The sequence below is a fragment of the Poromitra crassiceps genome (genome assembly GCF_964638095.1).
Source record: "Poromitra crassiceps genome assembly, chromosome: 29".
Taxonomy (NCBI): domain Eukaryota; kingdom Metazoa; phylum Chordata; class Actinopteri; order Beryciformes; family Melamphaidae; genus Poromitra; species Poromitra crassiceps.
The window spans coordinates 11,064,102-11,090,120 of NC_139641.1; the positions used below are offsets into that span (position 1 = coordinate 11,064,102).

Below are 26,019 nucleotides of genomic sequence, written 5' to 3' on the forward strand. Positions count from 1 at the left end.
CCCCTGGTGTGGAGGGGTGGGCGTGTCCTTCACCTCCTGGTGTGGAGGGGTGGGCGTGTCCTTCACCCCCTGGTGTGGAGAGGTGGGCGTGTCCTTCACCCCCCTGGTGTGGAGGGGTGGGCGTGTCCTTCACCCCCTGGTGTGGAGGGGTGGGCGTGTCCTTCACCCCCCTGGTGTGGAGGGGTGGGCGTGTCCTTCACCTCCTGGTGTGGAGGGGTGGGCGTGTCCTTCACCCCCTGGTGTGGAGAGGTGGGCGTGTCCTTCACCCCTGGTGTGGAGAGGTGGGCGTGTCCTTCACCCCCCTGGTGTGGAGGGGTGGGCGTGTCCTTCACCCCCTGGTGTGGAGGGGTGGGCGTGTCCTTCACCCCCTGGTGTGGAGGGGTGGGCGTGTCCTTCACCCCCTGGTGTGGAGGGGTGGGCGTGTCCTTCACCTCCTGGTGTGGAGGGGTGGGCGTGTCCTTCACCCCCTGGTGTGGAGGGGTGGGCGTGTCCTTCACCCCCTGGTGTGGAGGGGTGGGCGTGTCCTTCACCCCCTGGTGTGGAGGGGTGGGCGTATCCTTCACCCCCTGGTGTGGAGGGGTGGGCGTATCCTTCACCCCCTGGTGTGGAGGGGTGGGCGTATCCTTCACCCCCTGGTGTGGAGGGGTGGGCGTGTCCTTCACCCCCCTGGTGTGGAGGGGTGGGCGTGTCCTTCACCCCCTGGTGTGGAGGGGTGGGCGTGTCCTTCACCCCCTGGTGTGGAGGGGTGGGCGTGTCCTTCACCCCCTGGTGTAGAGGGGTGGGCGTGTCCTTCACCTCCTGGTGTGGAGGGGTGGGCGTGTCCTTCACACCTGGTGTGGAGGGGTGGGCGTGTCCTTCACCTCCTGGTGTGGAGGGGTGGGCGTGTCCTTCACCCCTGGTGTGGAGGGGTGGGCGTGTCCTTCACCCCCTGGTGTGGAGGGGTGGGCGTGTCCTTCACCCCCTGGTGTGGAGGGGTGGGCGTGTCCTTCACCCCCTGGTGTAGAGGGGTGGGCGTGTCCTTCACCTCCTGGTGTGGAGGGGTGGGCGTGTCCTTCACCCCTGGTGTGGAGCGGTGGGCGTGTCCTTCACCCCCTGGTGTGGAGGGGTGGGCGTGTCCTTCACCCCCCTGGTGTAGAGGGGTGGGCGTGTCCTTGGCGGGGTGGGCGTGTCCTTCACATTGGAGATGGCTCCACACAAGCTATTGATTTATGGCCTTTCCCCAGCTTAAGTCTGTGTCCTTCCAAGTTGAATGAATCAGCTTTATCAGCTCGTACGCTACAGGAATCCATTCCACTCGACGCATTCCTGGGTGCCTCAATTTATGATATTGATTTGAGGCTGTTAGAAAAATGCACCGGAAATATTTTGCATCAGTAGCTCCTCCGTCAATTTACAAAAGGAAGTGCCTTCTTCCCGCAGACGACGTACTAACTCACACTCATCTCTGCTGTCTCTTCTCAGGACCGAGCCTACGACATCGTGGAGGACGTGGAGGCCAACAAAATGCGCAAGATGAAGAAGCGGATCTGCCTGGTGCTGGACTGCCTGTGCGCCCACGACTTCAGCGACAAGACGGCCGACCTCATCAACCTCCAGCACTACGTCATCAAGGAGAAGCGACTGAGCGAGCGCGAGGCCATCGTCATCTTCTACGACGTCGTGCGTGTGGTGGAGGCCCTGCATAAGGTAACATCTAGCTCGATCGAGGGAGACTAAGGCCATGTTCACATTACAGGCAAATCGGATTTGCCGATAAAGTCATTAATCATCATTATCTTGATTGGTTTCTCAAATCTGATTTGGGAGTGTGTCGTCCGCACTGCCACAAATCTGATTCTCAAGTCGGATCTGTGTGTCCACATCTAAACAGCCTATCTGCATGGGTTGCTATGGTAACGACGTGGGCGTCAGTAAATACGTACGTTGGCGACGTGGTTTTCCTGCGCAGAAGCATTTGACGACGAGTTGCGAGTGACGTTCAAATCAGATTTGGTGGATCTGCGCGTCCGCACTCAAGTCGGAATCAGATTGGAAACTACCTCCATATTTGGTTTGGGACAAGTGACACAAATCAGACTTGGAGCGTCCAGACTCATAAAACCAATCTGGATAAAGTCATTAATAGGTCACTAAAGTTCACAAATCAGATTTGGCCTCCTAGTCTGAACATGGCCTAACATATGCCACTTTCAGACATGAACTCCGGGTCAGCTCAGGGCTTGCTTGCCCTGAGCATTGACATTCAACAAACTAGCACGACATGCAGAGTCTGATAACAAGTTTCTAAAAAATTCATAATGGGTGATAACTGCCCGCTAACGTTCGTGCATATAATCGTTTGCGCATAACGCGAATTAATTAAACAACCCCTACAACTCACGCCCAGATGCATCGATTTCCTCAAGTCTCCTCAAGTGCTGCAAAGAAAACAGGTCTGCTAGAAATATACCGAATGCAGGAAGCTAGACGTTTTTACCTTCAAAATAAACAGATCAGATCGGTCCACTCACTACGGGTTAAAATTGACTTTTCAAAGGCAGCAGATATTCTTCCAGTTTATCTCTGTTCTGTATCTTTCGGCTCACACACCAAAACATTGCACGTGCATTTACTTTATTTAATTGCCATTATTGCGAAGGTTGTACCCGGTAGGGCTGTGAATCTTCACTGGCCTCACGATTCGATTCGATTACGATTCAGAGGGCTACGATTCGATTCGATAACGATTATCGATGCATCACTTTTTTTCCCGAACACATGATTTTTTTTCTCACTTTCTTTTTTCTCACTGTGTGGCTACTTTTAAAATAAAAGTGCATTTGGAATTGCATTGTATTATGATCCATAATTAAAATAAACAACTGCATGTACTGCCATTATATTTTATTTGATTATATAATCTTTTTTTTTTTTTTTTTTTTTTTGATAATCGATTTTTGACATTTGTGAATCGATGCAGAATCGTGCAGGTCCGCATCGCGATGCATCGTATAATCGATTATTTTTGACACCCCTAGTACCCGGAAGTTTCCGTTTTATACTGACTGACTTGACACTGCTTGGATTCTGTGTTGACATTGCGGTCCTGCTGTCATGAATGCAACCAGATCCAGATCTCCTACCTAGCGATGTCCACTACCGGGAAGCAGGATGACCCTCGTGTCCAAAAATACCTGAGTATATTTTGACGGTGGTGTACTGCTGCTGCTCGAAGCTTTGCAGAGCAAAGCCAGCATCCAGCCTGTTGGCTGACGACACACGGAGCAGGTTCCAGCTTCATTTGGAAAAAGTGAAACTGCGTGACGTTTGCTCACTCGCTCATTCACATCGACTATTTATATAATAATAATGTGTTCTCGCTGCCTGTCTCTCTCTCTGGCTCCCCCGCCTCCTCCCACTCGCTTAGCTCAGCTACGTTACAGCACTCTGGAGGGGAGGGGGGCCGACTCGCCCCTGATACTAGGCTACGATCTGGTATCAGAGGCGGGTCGTAGGAGGGTCTCGGGAGCGTGCGGGGTGGGTAGAGAGGGGAACTGGGGGGGGGGGGGAGAGGGGAACGGGCACTGCACCAGTCCTTTCTGATGATGAGTCATTTCACATGTTTGTGTGCCACTCCCAGGAAACGAGATGAAAGCTTGTTTTGATGACAGTGAATCACTGAGCTCAATCTGACCAATCTTCTCTTTTGCTTCTGTCTCTCTCTCTCTTCTGTCTCTCTCTCTCTCTTCTGTCTCTCTCTCTCTCTCTCTCTCTCTCTCTTCTGTCTCTCTCTCTCTCTCTCTCTCTCTTCTCTCTCTTCTCTCTCTCTCTCTCTTCTGTCTCTCTCTCTCTCTTCTGTCTCTCTTCTCTCTCTCTCTCTCTCTCTCTTCTCTCTCTCTCTCTCTTCTCTCTCTCTCTCTCTCTCTCTCTCTCTCTCTCTCTCCTGCCTGCAGAAAAACATTGTGCACAGAGACCTGAAGCTGGGCAACATGGTGCTGAACAAACGGTGAGATCAAACTCAAGTCTTTTATCAACCCAGTCAGTCCATCCATCTCTCTCATTGGGCCCCGGACAGCTGATTAATTAATTAAAATAAATAATTTGCAAGATTATGGCCAAGATTCCCCCCTCCCGATTTTCTCGGGGGTGCTCCCGATTTGAAGCGCGTCGGGCAGATAATCTTCCCAAATGATCCTGTAGTGTGTGGGGTTCAAAGATTCACAATCGGGAAGACTGCCTCTTCCCGATTGTGAATCGGGCATATCTAACATGTTAGATATTTACAACCCGACAGGCGATTGCATCTTGAGCAGAGAGCCAGTAGTAGCAGTTTTTCGCAAAATAATCTGGTCCGCCCGCAGCCCCGCACAGAAACAAAGAATGAGGAAATTGTCATCGAGGTGAAATACCCGTGCGTCTTTGAACGGGACGGAAAACTAATGCTATATACTGCAAAGCATGTAGCCTACAACAAGCGCTTAGTTCTCAGCTTCCCGCATCGGCGAGTGTCCGCACGGAAAAGTGAGTCAAATCAGCAGACGCGCCCCTCCACAAGGCACCTGTGCAGACAGTTTTCGCCTGGCCGTGCACAGTAGGCCTACACCCCGAATGGACGCGGCTGTCCGCGCAAATATTAGTTAAACAAATCCTTTCAGTGCAAATGCATTATAAAAACAAAAAATAAGATTTGTTTAGAAAACGAAATGACACAAATGTATTATTATTATTATTATTATTATTATTATCATTATTACTACTACTACACCCGGTGCGCACACTGAATAGGCATTTTAAAAGTTAACGTCGAGCCCTGCTTCCAATGTGAATCTTCGGCATAATCTTCTAGTGTGTGGGGTTGCGTTTGAACAGACGCGATTGTGTGTGTGTCCCAAGATTGAAATGTTAAAAAATCGGCTCTCTCTGTCCTGTAGTGTGTGGGCTCTCAAGATTTTTATAATCTTCAAGGATTTGAAAATCCTGTAGTGTGGGGTAGGCATAACTCATCTTAGAGCAGCTCATTCCAACTCAGTCTGCCAGTAAAGCGTTCTCTTTAGACCCGGGCCACGTGTGTGAGAGGTCTCAGCCAGCACCCAGCAGCCCCGTATCCAGTGTGCAGTTTGGCCTTAAACCCCCAAGCAGGAGGTCAAGTTCTCAGACCAAGAGTGAGAGCAGCTATAGCGAAAGTGGAGCCCTGGTCTCTCTTCCGTTTTGACTCTGGGCTCCTCCGTGCCTGTGTTGAGTCAGGCCTGATGATTCATCTCCCATGGTTGGAGATGTGGAAGCAGAGGAGGAACTGGGCTGTGCTGCAAAACAGAGCAAAGAACGTGCCACTGCTTTGCTGGAGAGAGGAGGAGGAGGGTGCCTCTGTGTTTTGCTCATGTGTATTTTTCTTACCAGAGTTCAAGCTGTAGCTGTGTTCTCTCGTTGCTACACGTGTTGTCACAGCAGAGGTCTGCATGTCAAACTTGTCACCTTTTCGGCGAAATTCGCCGTTTTGAATCCAAAATAGGTCGTTTGTGTGATTCGTGTAGATCTCTCCCCCCGCATCATGCACACAACACAAAGGCAGGGAAATACCAAAAGAAAACGTTTTCAATGGCTTCTGTGTGCTTTTTTGCTTGTGCAGAATCATTTTATTTTTGAAAATATCCAACTGGAAGTCTGATTGCAATCAGATTGCAGAAATGGGTGTCCTCTCAATCCGCATAAAGTTGCTGTATCCAGATTGAGAGGACACATTGCATTTACACTTGTGTTCAATGTGTACACAATGCATCCCTGACCACCTCCGGAGGTGGTTTGGCCGATCAGATTGCAATCCTTCTTCAATGCGTTTTGGGGGTGTTTACAACACCTGGCATTTCAAGTGATAAAACACAATCTGATTGCAATCTGATCACAGAAAACACATGTTAACGCCAGGTGTAAATGGCCTCTTTAATGTAGCAGTGAAACTACATTCATTCTAGGGTGAGTTTTACCCCTATATCCTCATTCTAAAATCACTGTAAATCCAACTGTAAATCCCCTGGTGAACCTAGGGGTTCACCAGTTCACATTTTTGTCATCTTTTTCCACCCCTGGTGAGTTTTGCACCCCCTGTCTGTGGGGACTGCATGAGCAACACAGGCAGGTCACTCCACTCACTCCACTCACTCTGCTCCTTCTCTGGTTCCACACAGCTTCACATTCAAACAACGTGTGTGCTGCTGGCATCAGACACACGTGCTGTGTGTGCAGTGTGCAGACTCACCGGCTTGTCTCTGTAGTACTACTCAGTCACTCGTGGTACATCACCTGCATGTGTGAGTCCAATGCATTGAAATGTCAAGTGCCCAGTTTATCTTCTCTCTCTCTCTCTCTCTCTCACACACACACACACACACACACACACACACACGCGCACACACACACACACACAGAGCCTGGTGTCCCCACCAGTGGTTGGTGATGAAACAGGAGTGTTTTGGCCAGGGGACGGGAGCAGACAAGAGGAACACTCCGTCCCAGCTGGAGACAAAGGAGAGGCCTGCCAACGGCCCCATAGCTCAGGACTGACTCACACCACGATGCACGTCACACACACACGCATGCACACACGCACACACACACACACTCTCTCTACCCTCTGCTCTTGCTCTCTCGTGTTATCCTTTTTGTCACGGCTCCTTTCTTTTCACTTTTCTCGTCTGCGTTTTGTTTAGTTTTGTCTTGAACGTCACTTTCTTGAACGTTTCCTCTTCCCCTCCACCCTGGCTGCTGAGTCATGTTTCCTCTTCCCCTCCACCCTGGCTGAGTCTGTGCATGACTGTACAGTACAGGAAGACAGACATGCTCACAAGTCATTTTTTGCAAGTCCAAGTCAAGTCTCAAGTCTTTGAGCTCAAGTCCAAGTCAAGTCTCAAGTCTTTGAGGGGCAAGTCTAAGTCAGGTCTCAAGTCTTTGAGCTAAAGTCTCAAGTCTTTGAGCTCAAGTCCAAGTCAAGTCTCAAGTCTTTGGTCACAAGTCCAAGTCAAGTCTCAAGTCTTTGGTCACAAGTCCAAGTCAAGTCTCAAGTCTCTTATGGATGAGCGTTCTATCATCTGTTACATGCAATCCAGTCTGTTTAGAACACTGCAGAGCTAAAACCAAGGAATTCAAAGCATGTACTGTATTATCCTCACTCCTTTACTAACATACAATATCAGCATTGATTGGATGACATCAGTATAGATTTCCTTAATGTTAATGCACACAAAAAATAAAATAAAAAAATAAAGATTGTTCACAAGTCCCAAAACTCAAGTCCAAGTCAAGTCTCAAGTCTTTGTGCTCAAGTCCAAGTCAAGTCTCAAGTCTTTGAGCTCAAGTCCAAGTCAAGTCTCAAGTCTTTGAGGGGCAAGTCCAAGTCAAGTGTCTTATGGATGAGTGTTCTATCATCTGCTGGATGCAATCCAGTCTGTTTAACACTGCAGAGCTAAAACTAAGGAATTCAAAGCATGTACTGTATTATCCTCACTCCTTTATTAACATACAATATCAGCATTGATTGGATGACATCAGTATAGATTTCCTTAATGTTAATGCACCAAAAAAAAATAAAGATTGTTCACAAGTCCCAAAACTCAAGTCCAAGTCAAGTCTCAAGTCTTTGAGGACGAGTCTCAAGTCAAGTCTCAAGTCACTGTGAGTGAGACTTAAGTGCGACTCAAGTCCAAGTCCCCACCTCTGCAGGAAGAACATGATCAGTGGAGAGGAAGACCACTCCCAACATCTTCTCTTCCATCCGGTTGCTTGTCGTCACGTTGAGAAATGCACCGTCAACACACTCAGCAGTTTAGGAGACGATGATGTGATTTCCTCTTCAGAGCACAGCTGTTATGAAAGCAGGATGTCATCTAGATCAGAGGTTCTCAAATGTTTTTCAGCCAAGGACCCCTTACAAGATATATACAAAATATACAGGGGACCCCCTCATTCTGATTTGTGATTTTGGGCTAAGCTTAATTGTTTCCACGGTAACGTGCTTGACTTTTAATTTGATAGGTTTGTTATTAGAATGTAATCCATGAACCATTTTAGATTTAAAGCATAAACTATTTTCGTTGAACTATGAAGATTTTGCAAAAAAAAAATATATACCGTATATATATTTTTTATTACATCACATTTACATTACGCATTTAGCAGACGCTTTTGTTTTGTCCAAAGCGACTTACAATATCACAATTTGTCAACAGTACAGAAAACCACTATGCAACACAATCAATGACAGCCAAGATATTTTGATAGACTAGCACCATGTAGGAAGTAGTTTGAGAAGGAATAAGTAACATGTAGCATTTTCTTTTTAATTACATTTTTTTTTTTTTTTTTTATACTTGAAAACCTGTCCCCCTGGCAAAGTGCCACGGACCCCCATTTGAGAACCACTGATCTAGATCACACTGTGACTCTGTTGAGCTCTATTGACTTCCTGGATTCAGAGATGGGGACTTGGACTTGAGACTTGGACTTGAGTCACACTTAAGTCTCACACACACAGTGACTTGAGACTTGACTTGAAACTCGTCCTCAAAGACTTGAGACTTGACTTGGACTTGAAGGTTTGGGACTTGTGAACAATCTTTATTTGTGTGTATTAATATTAAGGAAAGGTCTACTAATAATAATGTCATCCAATCAATGCTGATAATGTATTCTAGTAGATAAAGGAGTGAGGATAATACAGTACATGCTTTGAGTTCCTTAGTTTTAGCTGCAGTGTTCTAAGCAGACTGGATGGCATCCAGCAGATGATAGAACGCTCATCCATAAGAAACTTGAGACTTGACTTGGAATTGTGACCAAAGACTTGAGACTTGACTTGGACTCTAGCTCTAAGATTTGAGACTTGACTTGGACTCTAGCTCAAAGACTTGAGACTTGACTTGGACTCTAGCTCTAAGATTTGAGACTTGACTTGGACTCTAGCTCTAAGACTTGAGACTTGACTTGGACTCTAGCTCAAAGACTTGAGACTTGACTTGGACTCTAGCTCTAAGACTTGAGACTTGACTTGGACTCTAGCTCTAAGACTTGAGACTTGACTTGGACTCTAGCTCTAAGTCTTGAGACTTGACTTGGACTCTAGCTCAAAGACTTGAGACTTGACTTGGACTATAGCTCTAAGGCTTGAGACTTGACTTGGACTATAGCTCAAAGACTTGAGACTTGACTTGGACTCTAGCTCAAAGACTTGAGACTTGACTTGGACTCTAGCTCAAAGACTTGAGACTTGACTTGGACTCTAGCTCTAAGGCTTGAGACTTGACTTGGACTCTAGCTCTAAGACTTGAGACTTGACTTGGACTCTAGCTCTAAGACTTGAGACTTGACTTGGACTCTAGCTCTAAGGCTTGAGACTTGACTTGGACTCTAGCTCTAAGGCTTGAGACTTGACTTGGACTATAGCTCAAAGACTTGAGACTTGACTTGGACTCTAGCTCAAAGACTTGAGACTTGACTTGGACTCTAGCTCAAAGACTTGAGACTTGACTTGGACTCTAGCTCTAAGGCTTGAGACTTGACTTGGACTCTAGCTCTAAGACTTGAGACTTGACTTGGACTCTAGCTCTAAGACTTGAGACTTGACTTGGACTCTAGCTCTAAGGCTTGAGACTTGACTTGGACTCTAGCTCTAAGACTTGAGACTTGACTTGGACTCTAGCTCTAAGGCTTGAGACTTGACTTGGACTCTAGCTCTAAGACTTGAGACTTGACTTGGACTTGTAAAAAATGACTTGTGAGCATCTCTGCCTTGATTGAGTTGCGTTTGCATGGAGACGCATAGCCATCCTTAGGGGACGTTCAGACCAAAAGCGTTTTTTGTTGTAAGGACGCGCTAGACGTGCTCCTCTTTCAGGAAACGCACCTGGCGTTTAAACGCTGGTTGGCGTCTCGTCTTCTTGGCGGAGCGCTCTGGGCATTTTAAAGCTGAAAAAGTTGGAACATTTGGAGGAAAAGCGCGCCGCTCGTCTTTATATTACTCCTTGTACATTTTCTCCTCCCACAGGGATCCTCAACCTCGCCGCTGCCAGAATTGGCAATAATCTGGCTTTCATGTTGACAGTGAACAACATCAAACAGACAAAACCTGCTGGCTACCGTCCGTGTGGTCGTTGTGTGCTCAACTCTAGCGCGCGCGACTGCAGGGGAAAATAAAACGAAGCGCAAAAAAAAACGCTCCGTGCGGTGTGTTTTGTGCACAATGGAAGCGCTCTCAACATGATTTTCATAGCGTTCTGACTGAAAAAAGCACTTATGGTGTGAACGTCCCCTTTAGGCGTTTACACGGCAACGCTCCCTGCATAAAACGCCAAACTTTTTTAGCGTACTGCCTTCCTTTTACACGGGAACGCGTTCTTGGGGCCTGAAAATGCAGAAAAGTGGAAACGGGTCCCAGAGTGGAATTCTTTGATAAGGAGCATTGAACGACTAGCCCAATACAGACTTATGGCACAACGAATCACACTGGCATTCAACAAACATGATAACCAGTTGCTCAAAACACATCATCTGCGTTAATTGCAAGCTACTAACGGCACACATATGAATCACTCCTGCATTTTAAAAAAAAATTAAATAAAAGCCGTCATTTATAACTGGGTAAATAAAAATCAGGGCCGTCGACGACTACGTGTTAAAATGGACTTTTAGTTCTCTGTGTTCAGGCCGTGTTCACATTACAGGCAAATCCGATTTGCTGATAAAGTCATTAATCATCATTATCTTGATTGGTTTCCCAAATCTGATTTGGGAGTGTGTCCGCACTGCCACAAATCTGATTCTCAAGTCGGATCTGTGTGTCCAGACCTAAACAGCCTATCTGCATGGGTTGCTATGGTAACGACGTGGGCGTCAGTAAATACGTACGTTGGTGACGTGGTTTTCCTGCACAGAAGCATTTGATGACGAGTTGCGAGTGACGTTCAAATCAGATTTGGTGGATCTGCGCGTCCGCACTCAAGTCACATCAGTCGAAAGCAGATTGGAAACTACCTCCGTATGTGGTTTGGGACAAGTGACACAAATCAGACTCGGAGCGTCCAGACTCATAAAACCAATCTGGATAAAGTCATTAATAGGTTACTAAAGTTCACACATCAGATTTGGCCTCCTAGTCTGAACATGGCCATATATACAGTATGTGTTCTGTGTATTTCGGACGACACACCAAAAAAAAAACGTTGCAACATGCATCAATAAGGCTATTAATTTATTTAATGACCATTATTGTGAAGGTTTTAACCAGAAGTTTCCATGGTATTCTGTCTCATTTGAGTTTTTTGCAGCTTCAGTCTGCACGCAAATCATGATCACAAACGCTGTGTATAAACACAAAATCAAACGTGAGAACACCACGCCAGCTTGCCGCTGTATGCAGAGACGGTTGTCGTCTAAATATGGCCTCACACACACACATGCCACAACAAGGTGTTAACGCGGCTTGTTTTTCACAGAGCTCCTGTCTACATCAGCAGGCTCTCTCATTTACCTCAGAAGATTTTCTGTCATGTTTCTGCTGGCCTACCTCTTGAAAAATGGCATAGTGATGCGCTATTTTGTCTATTATGTTGTCATTCTTTACTGAGAACTTGATTGTATCATTTGTAGTTCTGAGATCTTTCGTTTGATTTTATTTCTCTTAGACGAGCAGAAGCTACGCATTCATGCATACATGCAGTACCTTAGAATTTAATAATAATAATAATATCTTTATTTGTATAGCACCTTTCAAAACAGCCGTTACAAAAGTGCTTCACAGGCAGATCAGTTATAAAAGTGAACACAATGTCACAGAACAGAGCAAGATTAACAGATCAAATCCTCCAAATAAAAATAAAATCAAACCAGAAAGATCAAACATAAAACAATACAAGAGCAATCGATACAAAACATAAAAGAGCTAAACAAAGAAGAACAATAATCAATAAAATGCCAGACGATGAAAGTGAGTTTAATAGAAGCCATTCTTGCTACACAATGTTATGTGTCTCAATTGTTAGCGACCATGAAGACTTCAGCACTAGAGAGACGCTCCAAACCATTGATTTCTACAAGAAATGTATTTTTGGAAAATGCAATTTGCTGGCCTCCGTGCAAAAGGATGCCCCGTGTGTAACCTGGTTTCTCATCAGCAGGGTTATTTTCAGCAGGAGGTTGCGGGGAGGGAAGAGAAGGGGGGTTTGGTTTCTGGTTTCCTGACTACCCGGGTCACATGACCAGGAAGCGGACATGGTGTGGTCTCCTCCAGTCCTCGGGGAACATGCGATCTCCGGTGCAGGAATAGCAGCGTCTCTGTCTCGATGCACACGGACAAAAGAGCAGACTCCTCCATAAAGGAAGCTTTTATGCGGAGGCTCCTTGAAGCGTCGCACTCAGTTCCTCTGGTCCGACCTTGTGCAGATCACAAGGCCCACTGTGTGGTGATGGAGACGTGCGTTTCAAAGCTGGTCGGAACGCATAAGCAGCAGATGAAAATGGTTATTTGGACAGAATGTTCATTGGAGCTGTCACTTTTTCCCAAAATAAAGTTTGAATTAACTTTAATTGCCCGCAAAATGTTTGAATATATTCAAAGTTTTTTGGTTAATTAAAAAAAATATATATATATATATATATATATATATATATATATATATATATATATAAATATATATATATATATATATATATATATATATATATTAGGGCTGCACGATATTGGAAAAAACTGACATTGCGATATTCCCCACCCCTGCGATATATATTGCGATATGAAAAAATAGAGATTTTCACCAGATTACCAGAATAGCTCTATTTTAAAGAAAATAATACTTCTAGATTGATTTGGGTGATTTTGTAGAAGAGTCCATCTGATATTGGAGGGGAAATTATGTATTTTAATGTTTCTCAACGACTGGGCTGTGGCCTACTGGTAGGCCTCAGAGCACCATCTAACAGGGTTCATACACATTTTGACCAATGGATTTCCATGACTTACATACAGTACATGAAAAAGTGAGTGAGTTATGACATTCTACTTTAAAAATGTCACTAGCCTACATTTCACTTAGTGTACTGCAGCTTTTAAAGCCAGGGAAAGACAACATGTATGCCGTATCATCACCATATTTTACCATATCCAACATCTAAGACCATATAGTCTCATATCACAATATTGATATACAATTGATATATTGCCCACCCCTAATATTGAGTGCCAGAATCTACCGTTTCAATAAATCAACAATGAAACACCCCTGCCACTTTACACACTTGGTCTGACCCCCCGGAAACCCCCTCCAGAAACTACCAAGTGGTACACTCCGCATCTGGAGTTCCGGTTTTGGAGCGCACCGCAGTACAGACAGAGACGACGATTCACATGTAGCAGCACTGGTGACAAACAATTCATTCGTGAAAAGTAATAAATATACATTTAATTGCCAAGATATGTCTCGTCTTTTTATTTTCACTGAAATGTTTTGTGTAAATGAGTCGCTATGTATGATTAACTCAACCCAGGTCCTTACACATCAAGAGCGAATATACGGCACGAAATTGCGATGCGAGTTTTGACCCACCTGTCAATCACAGCCACAGATGTGTACACGTCGGAAGCGAACTACTGAAAAATCGACCGTGGTTCGAAAAAATAAACACCGCAATAACGCTTGGCGAAACTTCGCCGTTGGTATGCACGGTTGCATTGACTGATATAGGTTCGGAAAATATTATTGACGTGCGAATTAATCGCACGAAAAAAACGCTCCCGATGTGTAGGACCTGGCATCATCAGAGCCTGGGGGGGAGAGAGAGCTGCGGTGATACACGGACAACTTCTCAGTAATAATCACTTTAGCCTTCGTGTCATTATATTATGTTGCTGTCTTGCTTGTTGGTGTTTCAAGAGTAAATATCTCCACTCCACAGACATGTTTGAGTTACAGCAGCCAGCCTGCTGTATGCTAGTGCGCTGCAACCTGTGGACACATCCGCCTCCGCAATCACATCGTTTACATCCGACGGGCTACTGTCAGCAACGCAACATAAGCAAAAATAATTCAATTTAGCTCTCTGTCCATTTTGTTGTGTTGAAGCTAAGCACTAAATGAATGAGTACAGTAGTAGGGCATCTCTCACCTTTGAGAGAGACTGCATTTCACTCAGTAGGCTACCCCTAAAGTGAGAGTTTATCAAGCAAAATGACGTTAATTTACTTTTAACATCGCACGCCCTGCGATGTGACTATTGCGCATGCGCACATCGCGATGACGATGTGTAAACGATATATCGTGCAGCCCTAATATATATATATATATATATATATATATATATATATATTTTTTTTTGCAGGCCAGGCCACCGGGCATCGGCCCGACGTGCCCGATTATGCAGTCCGTGCCTGCCGGTTACATCATATAAATATATATAATATAATATTAAATATTAAAAGAATATAAAAAAAGAATCCTCAGCTGTCCTCATGGTCCAGTCAGTCAGCTCCTCTCCTCTCCGCTGCTGTGTTAGCTTGGACGCTCACAGTCACAACACTGCCTCACAAACTTGGCTGCATCCAACTCGAGACAACTTTTCAGACCCTCCTGGAGACAATCTTTCTCAGAAGAGACTAACGCGACAAATCTGGAGACTTTTTCTGACATGGGATTAACATTACCAGCAAGCAGCAGTTGGTTAATTTTGGTTAATAAAAAATATATATATATATCCCCCACATTTGAAGTTAAATTCGAATTTTGAATAAAAAGTGACAGCTCTAATGTTTCATAGGGAGGATTGAGAGCAGGACATTGAGCTGAATGTGGTGTGTTTGCCAGGAATTGGCTCCAGATGCTATACTGGGAGCAGTGAGTATGTTAGATGGAGCCGGGTGTGAAAGTGACAGAGAATAGAGGAAGCTCTTGACCTCAGGCTCTTCAGAAAGCGGATGTTGGTGAGCAGCGTGATCCTGACTGGACCCAGAGTCTATCATGTGTATTCATGTGCTTTTGGGTGCCAAATTAAAGGGACACTCCACCGATTTTCAATGCTGATTTATTTTGCACAGAATCTCACACATATCCGAAAAGTGTAAACCGTTTTGCAGACAATCATTTAGTTTGACAGTTGTTGAGAGTTGCTTTGAGTAAAGTTGTGGACCGGTGATGTCATTCATGCACAAACTCAATCACTGGTCCACAACTTTACTCAAAAAGATTCTCAACAACTGTCAAACTAAATGATTGTCTGCAAAACGGTTTACACTTTTCAGATATTTGTGAGATTATGTGCAAAATAAATCAGCGTTGAAAATCGGTGGAGTGTTTAAGCGTGCATTTGATCCATCCATCTATCTACTAGGAACCTTCCTAGAACTAGGAGCAGCGGGCAGCCGCAGTGCAGCGCCCGGGGGACGAACTCCAGTTTCTTTTGCCATTGCCTTGGGTCAGGGCAGGGCACCCGGAGGAAAACCCACACAAACACAGGGAGAACATGCAAACTCCACACAGAAAGGACCTGGGTACGGACTGTGGGGTTGGAACCCGGGACCTTTTTGCTGTGAGGCAACGGTGCTGCTAACCACTGAGCCACCGTGGAGCCTCCGTTGTGCAGTTTTGGTCCCGCGTGTGCATTTTTAGCACGGGAGTGACTTGAGTGTGTCCGTGCACTTTTAAGTTGCGTGTCTCTGAGTCTGCACTCTGCACATATTTTAAACTTTTCTTTCACTTTATTTACCCGTTTTCCACCCCAGCACCACGCCGGCTGACTCACCCAGATAATTATCCCACCAAGCCACAGGTTGACTCACATGTTTTTCAATGTGTGGCTTTAGATTTTCTCTTTCTCCCTCAGAAGAACAGGGAGAAGATACAACAGTCCTTACTTAAGTCCCCTTTGGTTTAAACGCTGCAGGGTTTCACTCTGCCACGCAAACCCAATTGACCTTTATGAGTCAGGCTAACATCTGATAGCTCCGCGGTGTCTCTCTCCACACAAACCAAACTAATCTAACATCACCTGGTGACGCCAGTGGAACTCCTCCGATTTGGAAGCTCCAGTGTGTCTGGTGCATCCACCTTCTAGGGATGTCACTGATGTAGGGGGATGATTGTTTGGATGTGGCTGCTATAGACAAGTTTCCTGGGCCGTTCCTAGGGCGGCGCCATAGCAGCCTTTCGTGTCCCCGGCTTCCGTTTAAGTCCACAGCAGCGAGCACATCAGAAGGCAGCAGCCGAAATATCCAAACTTTTTTACAACGATCGATAACATCAGCTACACTAACGTTAGCAGACGTTATTAACAATGGGTTATTCTGGAACACATTGTGCAGTGCGTGGCTGTCAAAACACAGTGCGCGTTTCCATCCACTGCTATTTTGCGAATTATAGAGCTGAGAATCACCTCGTGTTTGAGGCTGTCTGAGCTGCTGATCAGCTGCTAGACCCGATATACAGCTCTGGCTAACACATCTAACGTTATTAATTTAAAGTTTCTTGATGATCTACAAGTAGACAAAGGTACCATAACGCCATTTCTGGATTACCAGGTGCGACTCGGCAAACTAACGTTATAATCCCAACCCGATCTCCCAATTTTTTTTTTTAAATAGCAACGTTTGTGGACCAACGTTGCTATGTTACAATTTCGTCTCTGAAATTGTAAAATGGTAATCCACGGAGCAGATAGTAGGTGAATACAATTTCATTCAAGTCTAGAAGTGAGTCGCCTTAAAGCTAATATCCCAGTCTTCTTCTGTTTACCACGGCGGGTATTGTGCTGCGTATTTACCATGATTTACCGTGTGTAGCCCTATTGTGTGGAGGCTACACACGGCATGTCATGTTTTGCAGTGATCAAGGCAAACTGGGTTGTTTTTTAATGGAGAGACACCTAACGTTAGTCTGGCTGACTGTGACAGAGGAGAGGACAGTAACCTAACGTTAGTCTGACTGACTGTGAGAGAGGAGAGGACTGTAACCTAACGTTAGTCTGACTGTGAGAGAGGAGAGTATGTCACTGTAACCTAACGTTAGTCTGACTGACTGTGACAGAGGACAGTAACATAACGTTAGTCTGACTGACTGTGAGAGAGGAGAGGACTGTAACCTAACGTTAGTCTGACTGTGAGAGAGGAGAGTACTGTCACTGTAACCTAACATTAATCTGACTGACTGTGACAGAGGAGAGGACTGTAACCTAACGTTAGTCTGGCTGACGCTTCGGAGCTTTTGAGATAATTCATCGCGTTGCCGTCCACCGCCATTGATCCTCAAAATACGCTATAATCCTGCCTGTAGTTACGTTCGGCCATTTACGCATATTATCTTCCCATGTGTCCACTGTCAATGGGTGTGGGATAGACACTCTTTCATTAGATAGGAGACTCGCAGAATGATCCCAAGTTTGCATTTTTCCGGCGGTCGCTATGGCTACTACGGTATACGTTACGCTTCTCCGTATTCACAAACACCGGAAGCGACAGAAGTCCGGAAGCAAACCAGAAGTGCCCAGGAAACTTGTCTATAATGATGATGATGATAATAGTAGAACTAGGCCTGACTTCCCGATACGATTCCGATACACAAGGTCTCAAGTCGATACGATTTCCGATTCGATATCGATATTTGAGTTACAATACCAGTTTTGCTTTTTGAAGAGATTCTCAAAGAACTAATGCTGTAAATTGTACAAGGAACCCTCTAACCTGGTGCATTATTAAAAAATAAAAATATTTACATTAAGAATTGACCATAAAGCAGTTACATCATCTAATTCCTTTTGATTTAAACATGGCCAACATAGTCATTCAACATCTTATCTTTCTTTACAGTCTTCTGTCTCTTTCTTTACAGTCTTCTGTGAGAAGCCAAACAAATGTAGATTTCCACTATACAACAGAATCATTGAACAGCAGCATGTTGTAACCAGTGTTTCATAAAGTATAAATGCTTTGTAAATCAAATTGATAATGTAATTAATAATGAGCATAATGAGCCGCTGTGTGTCGGAAAATAAGCTTTTGACGAGACATAAATACAGTCATTTCAGATGCCCCGTTTTCAGCATGCAGTTCAGACTGATTATGGTTTCTGCTGAATGCTGATGCTAAATCAAAGCAAACTTGTCAGGGTGACTTCAACATATTTCAAGCTGGACATGAGGTTCAGGGTGTAAAAAAGCAGAATTGTCCTTTAAAGGTCTCTTGTTTAACCCATTGATACCGGCGCGCCTTCTCTTGAGTGGCCCTCTAAACCTACTGCACGTTTGTAAACAGCCCCTGTAAACCGGCCTTTTTCGGAGAAGTTGCCAGAGCGGTCGGCGTTCACTAAAACCTTCATATCTCAGGCTCTATAGCACATATAAACATAAAATAAAAAGCATTTGAGAGCTTAACCCTTTGGCTTTTCGTATTATATTTGCCCTAACATTAATTAATTTTTTTTTTTTTTTTTACCCCCAAAAATAAAAAATAAAGATTCTAACGCATTTTAAGAAATGTTACTCAAGATTACGGCAAATGTAACCCTTCCAACTAAAAAGCCACGGGTTTAAGCTCTCAAATGCTTTTTATTTCATGTTGATAGCTACTATAGAAGCTGAGGAAATAGGTTTTGTTGAACCCTTGACAATTACTGCAGCCTAACGTTAACGTTAAAACATTAGCGACCTCTGTTTTGCAGTCGTCTTGAAATACGGCAAATTCGCCAAAAGTCACTCACCCAATGAGCCTTGGCTAGCGTGTCAACAGTCACATCATAATCTGGGTGTGGAATCTTCTTATTCATTGATGTCTTCGTCCTCAAAGTAAGTTATACTCCGTTCAGTTCATCAGCGTTAGCATTCACTTAGCTTACTGTCTGAGACGCGGCCATGCAGAATTGCCACCGTGCTGCAGAAGAACGTGCAGTAAAACCTTGAGGCTATTGCAGATTGGAACATGAGATAAATAAATCTGAAATTAGGTCAGCAGCATTAATTTCATCCTAAAGTTTGATGGGAAGTATTGCTGGACCGGCGCTTCCTTGATTTTATGTGTAGTTCGAGCTTTGAAAAACTGTCCACACGGTCGAGGCAACAATAAAAATAAAAAACTACAAAACCCACAATGCATTTCACCTCCGCCACGTCTATTTCAGCAAATCATGATGCATGTAATCGGTCACATGTCTTGAAACAGTGATATACACGTACTACGCGTCTGCGTCGCAGCCGGCATGAAAGGTAAAAGGACACGCCCGTTGCCGTCGGTGTTAAAGGGATATACATGCAAATGCTGCATCCGGTATCAATGGGTTAAACTGAAGTGAAGTGAAGTAGAGGATGCTGCAGCTGTGTTGATCAGGCGTGTTTGTGTGCTTTACAGGACTCACCGGATCACCATCACCAACTTCTGCCTGGGAAAGCACCTGGTGAGCGAGGACGACCTGCTGAAGGACCAGAGAGGAAGTCCCGCCTACATCAGCCCTGATGTCCTCAGTGGTGAGAGGAGAACGTTGCTATGTGGCATTACTGCTGCGATGATGAATAGATTAGCTCAGGGTTCTGTCAAGGTGCTTGGATTTTGAGGGGAAAAATTCAAGTCCTGGAATACCTTGAAAATAGCCCCTTTTTTAAACGTTCTTAAAAGTCCTTGAATTTCACATGAACCACATAACGCTGTCTGTCAGTGACGTCACCTCTTATATTTTGACCAAAGTTGGTATTAAAAAGACAAAAGGCGCTTAGTGAGGTATGAGCATCTGTTCAAAGTCAAAGCAATCTTTAGACAAATATTTCCCCATCCCATTCACAAGATTGATAGAATTAACTTGTTAAAGACAAAATGTAATATCATGCAAATTTGATGCCCCTTTTGTGCCAAATTTATATTTGAAAATCAATTATTTGATTTGCATCTGTATGAACCCTGTTGGTTGACAACTATTAAATTAATCGACAACTATTTTGACAATTGATTTATCCGTTTTGAGTATAAGAAAAAAATAACGAAACAAATCTCTGATTCCAGCTTCTTAAATTTGAATATTTTTGGGTTGTGGACAAAATAAGACATTTGAAGATGTCATCTTGGGCTTTGGGAAAGATTTTCAGACATTTTGTAGACCAAACTAATCGATGAACCGAGAAAATAATTGACAGATTAATCAACAATGACAATTATCGTTAGTTAGCCTGGGGGCAGGGTCAGTGTGGGGTAAATTCCCCCGTTCTATCCATTCAGCAACGTTAGAATTTAGCCGATAGCCCAGCCCAGGCAGACACGATCGGGGATTTAACCACCGCAGTAAACGCGCATCTGAGCAGACGTCTTGTGTTCTGCTCTAGAACCCCCAAAACCTGTAGTTTAGAGCCGCAGCACCGTCTTTTGGTGAGTCAGCCCATGAGATATATGGGTGGTTTTACCCCACTCGCGCGCCAGCCGTTTAACATTTTGTGGGCGTTCCCAGACATGCATGCGTCTCTATAGTTGACAACGCATGCATACAATTCATCCACACAAACCTGACATTTACAGTCAGCTGACGAGACAAGTATGATTCATAATACGACTATATACAGTATCTGCTATATTGCAAGATGAGCTGTACATAGTCTCTCCCCAGACTCAAATATTACGTTGAATCGCTGCGCTCCGCATACTACATAAGTGAGTCTGTGCCACTTCACAGCCACTGCTGGTTTTTGAAGGCGGGTTGAAATTGAATGAGTGACAGGTCGTAGCACCGATGAGAGAGCAGTTCGAAAAATGGGCTGCGCCTCCCGTGTCGTCTGATGATCGCAAAGTCGTTAGTGATTGGGGAAGACTGAATCCACCACTGGCCAATCACTGGCCAATGTGAATGGTTCCCTCCCATAACCAGCCGGCTGGAGGGAAGCGTCGCAGACCCAGAGAGAGAGATCTGCAGCATGCAGTAACGTAGTGTATCAGACCCAGAGAGAGAGAGATCTGCAGCATGCAGTAACGTAGTGTAACAGACCCAGAGAGAGAGATCTGCAGCATGCAGTAACGTAGTGTATCAGACCCAGAGAGAGATCTGCAGCATGCAGTAACATAGTGTATCAGACCCAGAGAGAGAGATCTGCAGCATGCAGTAACGTAGTGTATCAGACCCAGAGAGAGAGATCTGCAGCATGCAGTAACGTAGTGTATCAGACCCAGAGAGAGAGATCTGCAGCATGCAGTAACATAGTGTATCAGACCCAGAGAGAGATCTGCAGCATGCAGTAACGTAGTGTAACAGACCCAGAGAGAGATCTGCAGCATGCAGTAACGTAGTGTAACAGACCCAGAGAGAGATCTGCAGCATGCAGTAACGTAGTGTATCAGACCCAGAGAGAGATCTGCAGCATGCAGTAACGTAGTGTATCAGACCCAGAGAGAGATCTGCAGCATGCAGTAACGTAGTGTAACAGACCCAGAGAGAGATCTGCAGCATGCAGTAACGTAGTGTATCAGACCCAGAGAGAGATCTGCAGCATGCAGTAACTAGGGATGGGCATTTCTAGCAAAAACACTATTCGAAATTCGCTGGCCAAATTCGAATTTAATTCGAATTTCGAAAATAAAAATAAAAATGTAAAAAAAATAAAAAATGTAATTTTTTTTTTTTTTTTTTTGTGAGTGAAATGTTGCATTGTCTCCCCTGATTCTAAGTCTACGGCTTTATTAATTAATATAAAAAGCTTCTGCTGTAGATTTTTAGCTCAAACAAGCATTGCACCACTGAAGTAAAGAACATGTTACATGACATTGACATTTTCGAAAATAAAAAACAGTTTTGACAATCATGAGTGGTTCATTAAATATTTAGTAGGCTCAGGTCTGAGTGCCAAAGGGGTGCCAAAGTCACCCCCTCTCCCTCTTCATGGGATTTCATCCGCCATTCATTTTTCCATAAACCTTGCTTAAAATGCTTATAAAAATTGTTTTACTTGCTCAAACCAAGCGATTTGACTATACTTAGAATCAGGGGAGACAATGCAACATTTCACTCAAAAAAAAAAAAAAAAAAGTTTTTTTTTTTTTTTTTCCGAATTTCAATAATAAAAGTCGACCTTGATAATAACAACGATTATTCGAAAATTCGAAATTCGATGCCCATCCCTAGCAGTAACGTAGTGTAACAGACCCAGAGAGAGATCTGCAGCATGCAGTAACGTAGTGTATCAGATAGGGATGTTCATCAATTATCGAAAATCGATAATCGATCGTTAAGGATTGGAATCGATCCTGTGGCATTTGGATCGATTTTTTAATTATATAAAAAAAAAAAAAAAAATTTTGGACTAGGTTTGGGTGGAATTCGTTCCTCCTCGCCCCACTCCATTGCACAGCCGACTAACGTGAGGTGGAGCTTCATATAGTCTCTAGTTTTCTGGCTGGGCATGGGCCTTTGTGTGCCAACAAAACTGTTTTAAACATGAGAAATTCACACCGGCATGCGCCGGGGACAGCAGTGTTGAAGAGGAGACACATTGAAATAAAGAGTTCATTGAGGAGAACACGTTGTCTTTCGTATTTTCTGCCATAGGCATTCATTTTGTTAAAAAAAAAAAAAAAAAAAAATGAAAATATTGAAAATTTTCTAAGTATTAATAAAATCGATAATCGATAATTGATCATTAATTCTCACCGATTATCGATTTTGGAAAATTTTCAAAATGAACATCCCTAGTATCAGACCCAGAGAGAGATCTGCAGCATGCAGTAACGTAGTGTATCAGACCCAGAGAGAGAGCTGCAGCATGCAGTAACATAGTGTATCAGACCCAGAGAGAGAGATCTGCAGCATGCAGTAACATAGTGTATCAGACCCAGAGAGAGATCTGCAGCATGCAGTAACGTAATGTATCAGACCCAGAGAGAGAGATCTGCAGCATGCAGTAACGTAGTGTATCAGACCCAGAGAGAGATCTGCAGCATGCAGTAACGTAGTGTATCAGACCCAGAGAGAGATCTGCAGCATGCAGTAACGTAGTGTATCAGACCCAGAGAGAGATCTGCAGCATGCAGTAACGTAATGTATCAGACCCCAGAGAGAGATCTGCAGCATGCAGTAACGTAGTGTATCAGACCCAGAGAGAGAGATCTGCAGCATGCAGTAACGTAGTGTATCAGACCCAGAGAGAGAGATCTGCAGCATGCAGTAACATAGTGTATCAGACCCAGAGAGAGAGATCTGCAGCATGCAGTAACGTAGTGTATCAGTGTAATAACTCTCATGGGTCTGGTGTTCAGACTAAACTGTACAGGACTGACGCTGTTACTTCACTGAAATGTTGACGCTTCAATAGAGCTACAGCTCAATTTAAGAGAGCTCTCCCCATCTGAATGTGTTATAGAGAGTAAATATGAGTATAAGGGGTGGGAATCACCAGATGCCCACGATACGATACTAAAACGATACTTGAGTCACGATACGATAGTATTGCGATATCTTGAATATTGCGATATTGCGATATATTGTCTAACTCCTTTTCCTACCTTTTCCTTGACCTCACCGGAAGTAAAACATGCAGTGTTTTTTTGTTTTGTTTTGTTTTTGCCCCACATGTAGGCTACATTAATAAGCTTCTCTGGACTCAATATGCCACTGCAGGCGTGGACTGCAACATCGGGGCGCTTCGGGCAGATGCCCGGTGGCCTGGCATGGCATGGCCTGCAATTTTTTTTTCTTTTTTAAATATCGATACTTGGCGTCCAAATATCGATACAATATCGTCAGGCAACATATCGCGATACTATGGTGTATCGATTTTTTTCCCCCACCCCTACTGAGTATATAGTAATATTATAGTAACCATTCCCTCACTACGTAGTTTCAAAATAACAAATGAAAACTGATGGAAAATATTCCTCTGTTAATTAAGTTAATGCTATTTTGAAGTTGGCAGTAAACGGTTTCCCATCATTCTAGATGTGAAATTGCAGTCAGCTCCTGTTATGAGAGATCCCCTGGTTAATCTGGGTCCAGCTGGGTTGCTGGGAGGCGTTCAAGAGCGTTGCGTAACGTTAAGCAGCTGGTCTTGTGTTTGATTTTCCGGTTATTAGGCAACAAGAATGAGGCCATGTTGCAATCTTGGATGATTGGCAAAAGCTAGAAATAGCCTTCTCCTTTTGATAAATGTGCATTTTCTGATGATACGTGTAGGAGAAGCGACATGTTTCACTTCTTTTTGTTGTGGAACGTTGCCTTTTTGAAAAGCAAGGAAATCTATTTTTCTTCTTCAATTGTTCAAGCTCACATTGCTCATTTTGTCAGACTGAATGTGCAGACTTAAGTAGGGATTACAAGTTACTTTCAAAATGTAATATACTACATATTACTAGTTACTTTCATTTGAAAGTGTAAAGTTACTTTACAATATTACTGTCTGTGTAGAGTAACTCATTACTTATCACACTACTTTTGCACTACTTTCACCAAAATAACTGACATCGGCGCCCCGGAACCATCCCGAAAATGAATTTAAACTGTCTTGAAGTCGGTGTAAACAATCCAAAATTCTAAATGTTATCCTTTTCCTTTGTTATTGTCATCTATAGTGGTTATTTGCATAAAAACACAGTTTGATTAGGAAATGATTTAAATATGTGCTTTGATTGAAAGAAAAGTAACTCAATTTGTAACTTGAGTTACTTGACAAAGTAACTGGTATAATATTACTGAAATCCTATAAGTAATAAGTTATATTACTGAGTTACTGCTAAAAGTAATATATTACATGTAATATGTTACCTTTGTAATGAGTTACCCCCAACACTGATCGAGACCCGGTACCAAACGGGCCGCGGTGCCAAATTTGTAAATACCGGAGGATCAATTACGCTGTCACGTTAACGGTTCTCTTATCGGTACTGGAGAAATTAAGAAAATCGATTTACTACCATATTTATAATTGCTACATGAACGTTATCTGCCACGTTTTATCTCACCAACTCCGTAAGACATGCATTGCATAATAGTGTGTTTTTTTGTGATTTCTGAACGAGAAAAGAGATCCTCTTTCTTTCCGGGTTGCTCCTTTCTCCCTCCATCAGTCGAGACACAGCCAGCAGCAGTTTCCTGGCTGGAGAGAAGAGGAGAGGGGCGGGGCGCACACACACACAGTGGCCATTTACACCTGACCTTAAAGGAGAACTAACCTCCAAAACACTTTTTTTCAGCTTTTAACCAATATATATGACTTTGGGGGTGATGTGTGAAGAATTCTGGTCAGAATTTCCACATTTGACACCAAACTGTTGCCATTTTACCATTTGTATAATTTTTCAGCAGCATAACTGGCATAAGCGCCCTCTACGGGTCGAACACTGCTTTTTTTTTTTTCTCAAATGAATGGGAGATTTGGTACAACCTGACGTCAGGTTGTCCCCAAAGACTATGGGATTTCAAGATAATTACTCCCCTACCCCCTCTGTACCCTTTCGGCTCCTCAGAACTCCAAGCCTATTCTTATTGAAGTTTGCTCTTAAAATACTGAACCAAACGTTGTCAAAGTTGGCACATGTCTTAATTATAGTTAGTTTCCCGCTGAATGTGTCACTACTTTATTAATATCTTACCTGAATAAGCTCGAATGATGATGTATATATTATCAGTCCGAGTTGGAAGCACTGAGATATATGGCAGCTGTCTCCAGCCCAGGCATGCGGGAGAGAGTCGTACTGTAAACCTCATGCACTAGCTCCAAGCTCCGCGGGCGCGCGCAGCAGAGCAGAGCTCTCTGTGCTCTGAGAGTAGAGAGAGCAGTCTGATATTTCCGCAAACAAATATGGTCGCAGTTTAGCGCACATGTAAAATATAACGCTATACTACGACGTGACAACGTGACAAAGCTTCTCTAAACACATCGGCTACTATCATATTTCCCTGCATCCCTCCTACTGAGATTATATCGGTAATGATTTTGGACAGACTGAATGCGCGGAGGAGGAGGAGGAAAGATCTGCAGCTCTGCCCTGAGTAGCCCTGAGAGACACTCGCCTCGCTCCGACTACTGTGCCTGTCTGTGAAAAGCGTCCTGTCCAGTCGC

At 44.0% G+C, this 26,019-nt stretch overlaps 1 protein-coding gene across 1 annotated transcript in view; it reads left to right on the forward strand.

Annotated features, from left to right (window-relative positions):
* The window catches only part of stk40 (serine/threonine kinase 40), a 57,283-nt gene that overhangs the window by 15,323 nt on the left and 15,941 nt on the right, over positions 1 to 26,019 (forward strand). The window contains exons 5-7 of the mRNA XM_083662532.1: positions 1,462 to 1,686; positions 3,933 to 3,985; positions 19,346 to 19,461. Coding sequence (XP_083518658.1) covers positions 1,462 to 1,686; positions 3,933 to 3,985; positions 19,346 to 19,461 — 394 coding nt within the window. The remainder of the gene's footprint in view (positions 1 to 1,461; positions 1,687 to 3,932; positions 3,986 to 19,345; positions 19,462 to 26,019) is intronic.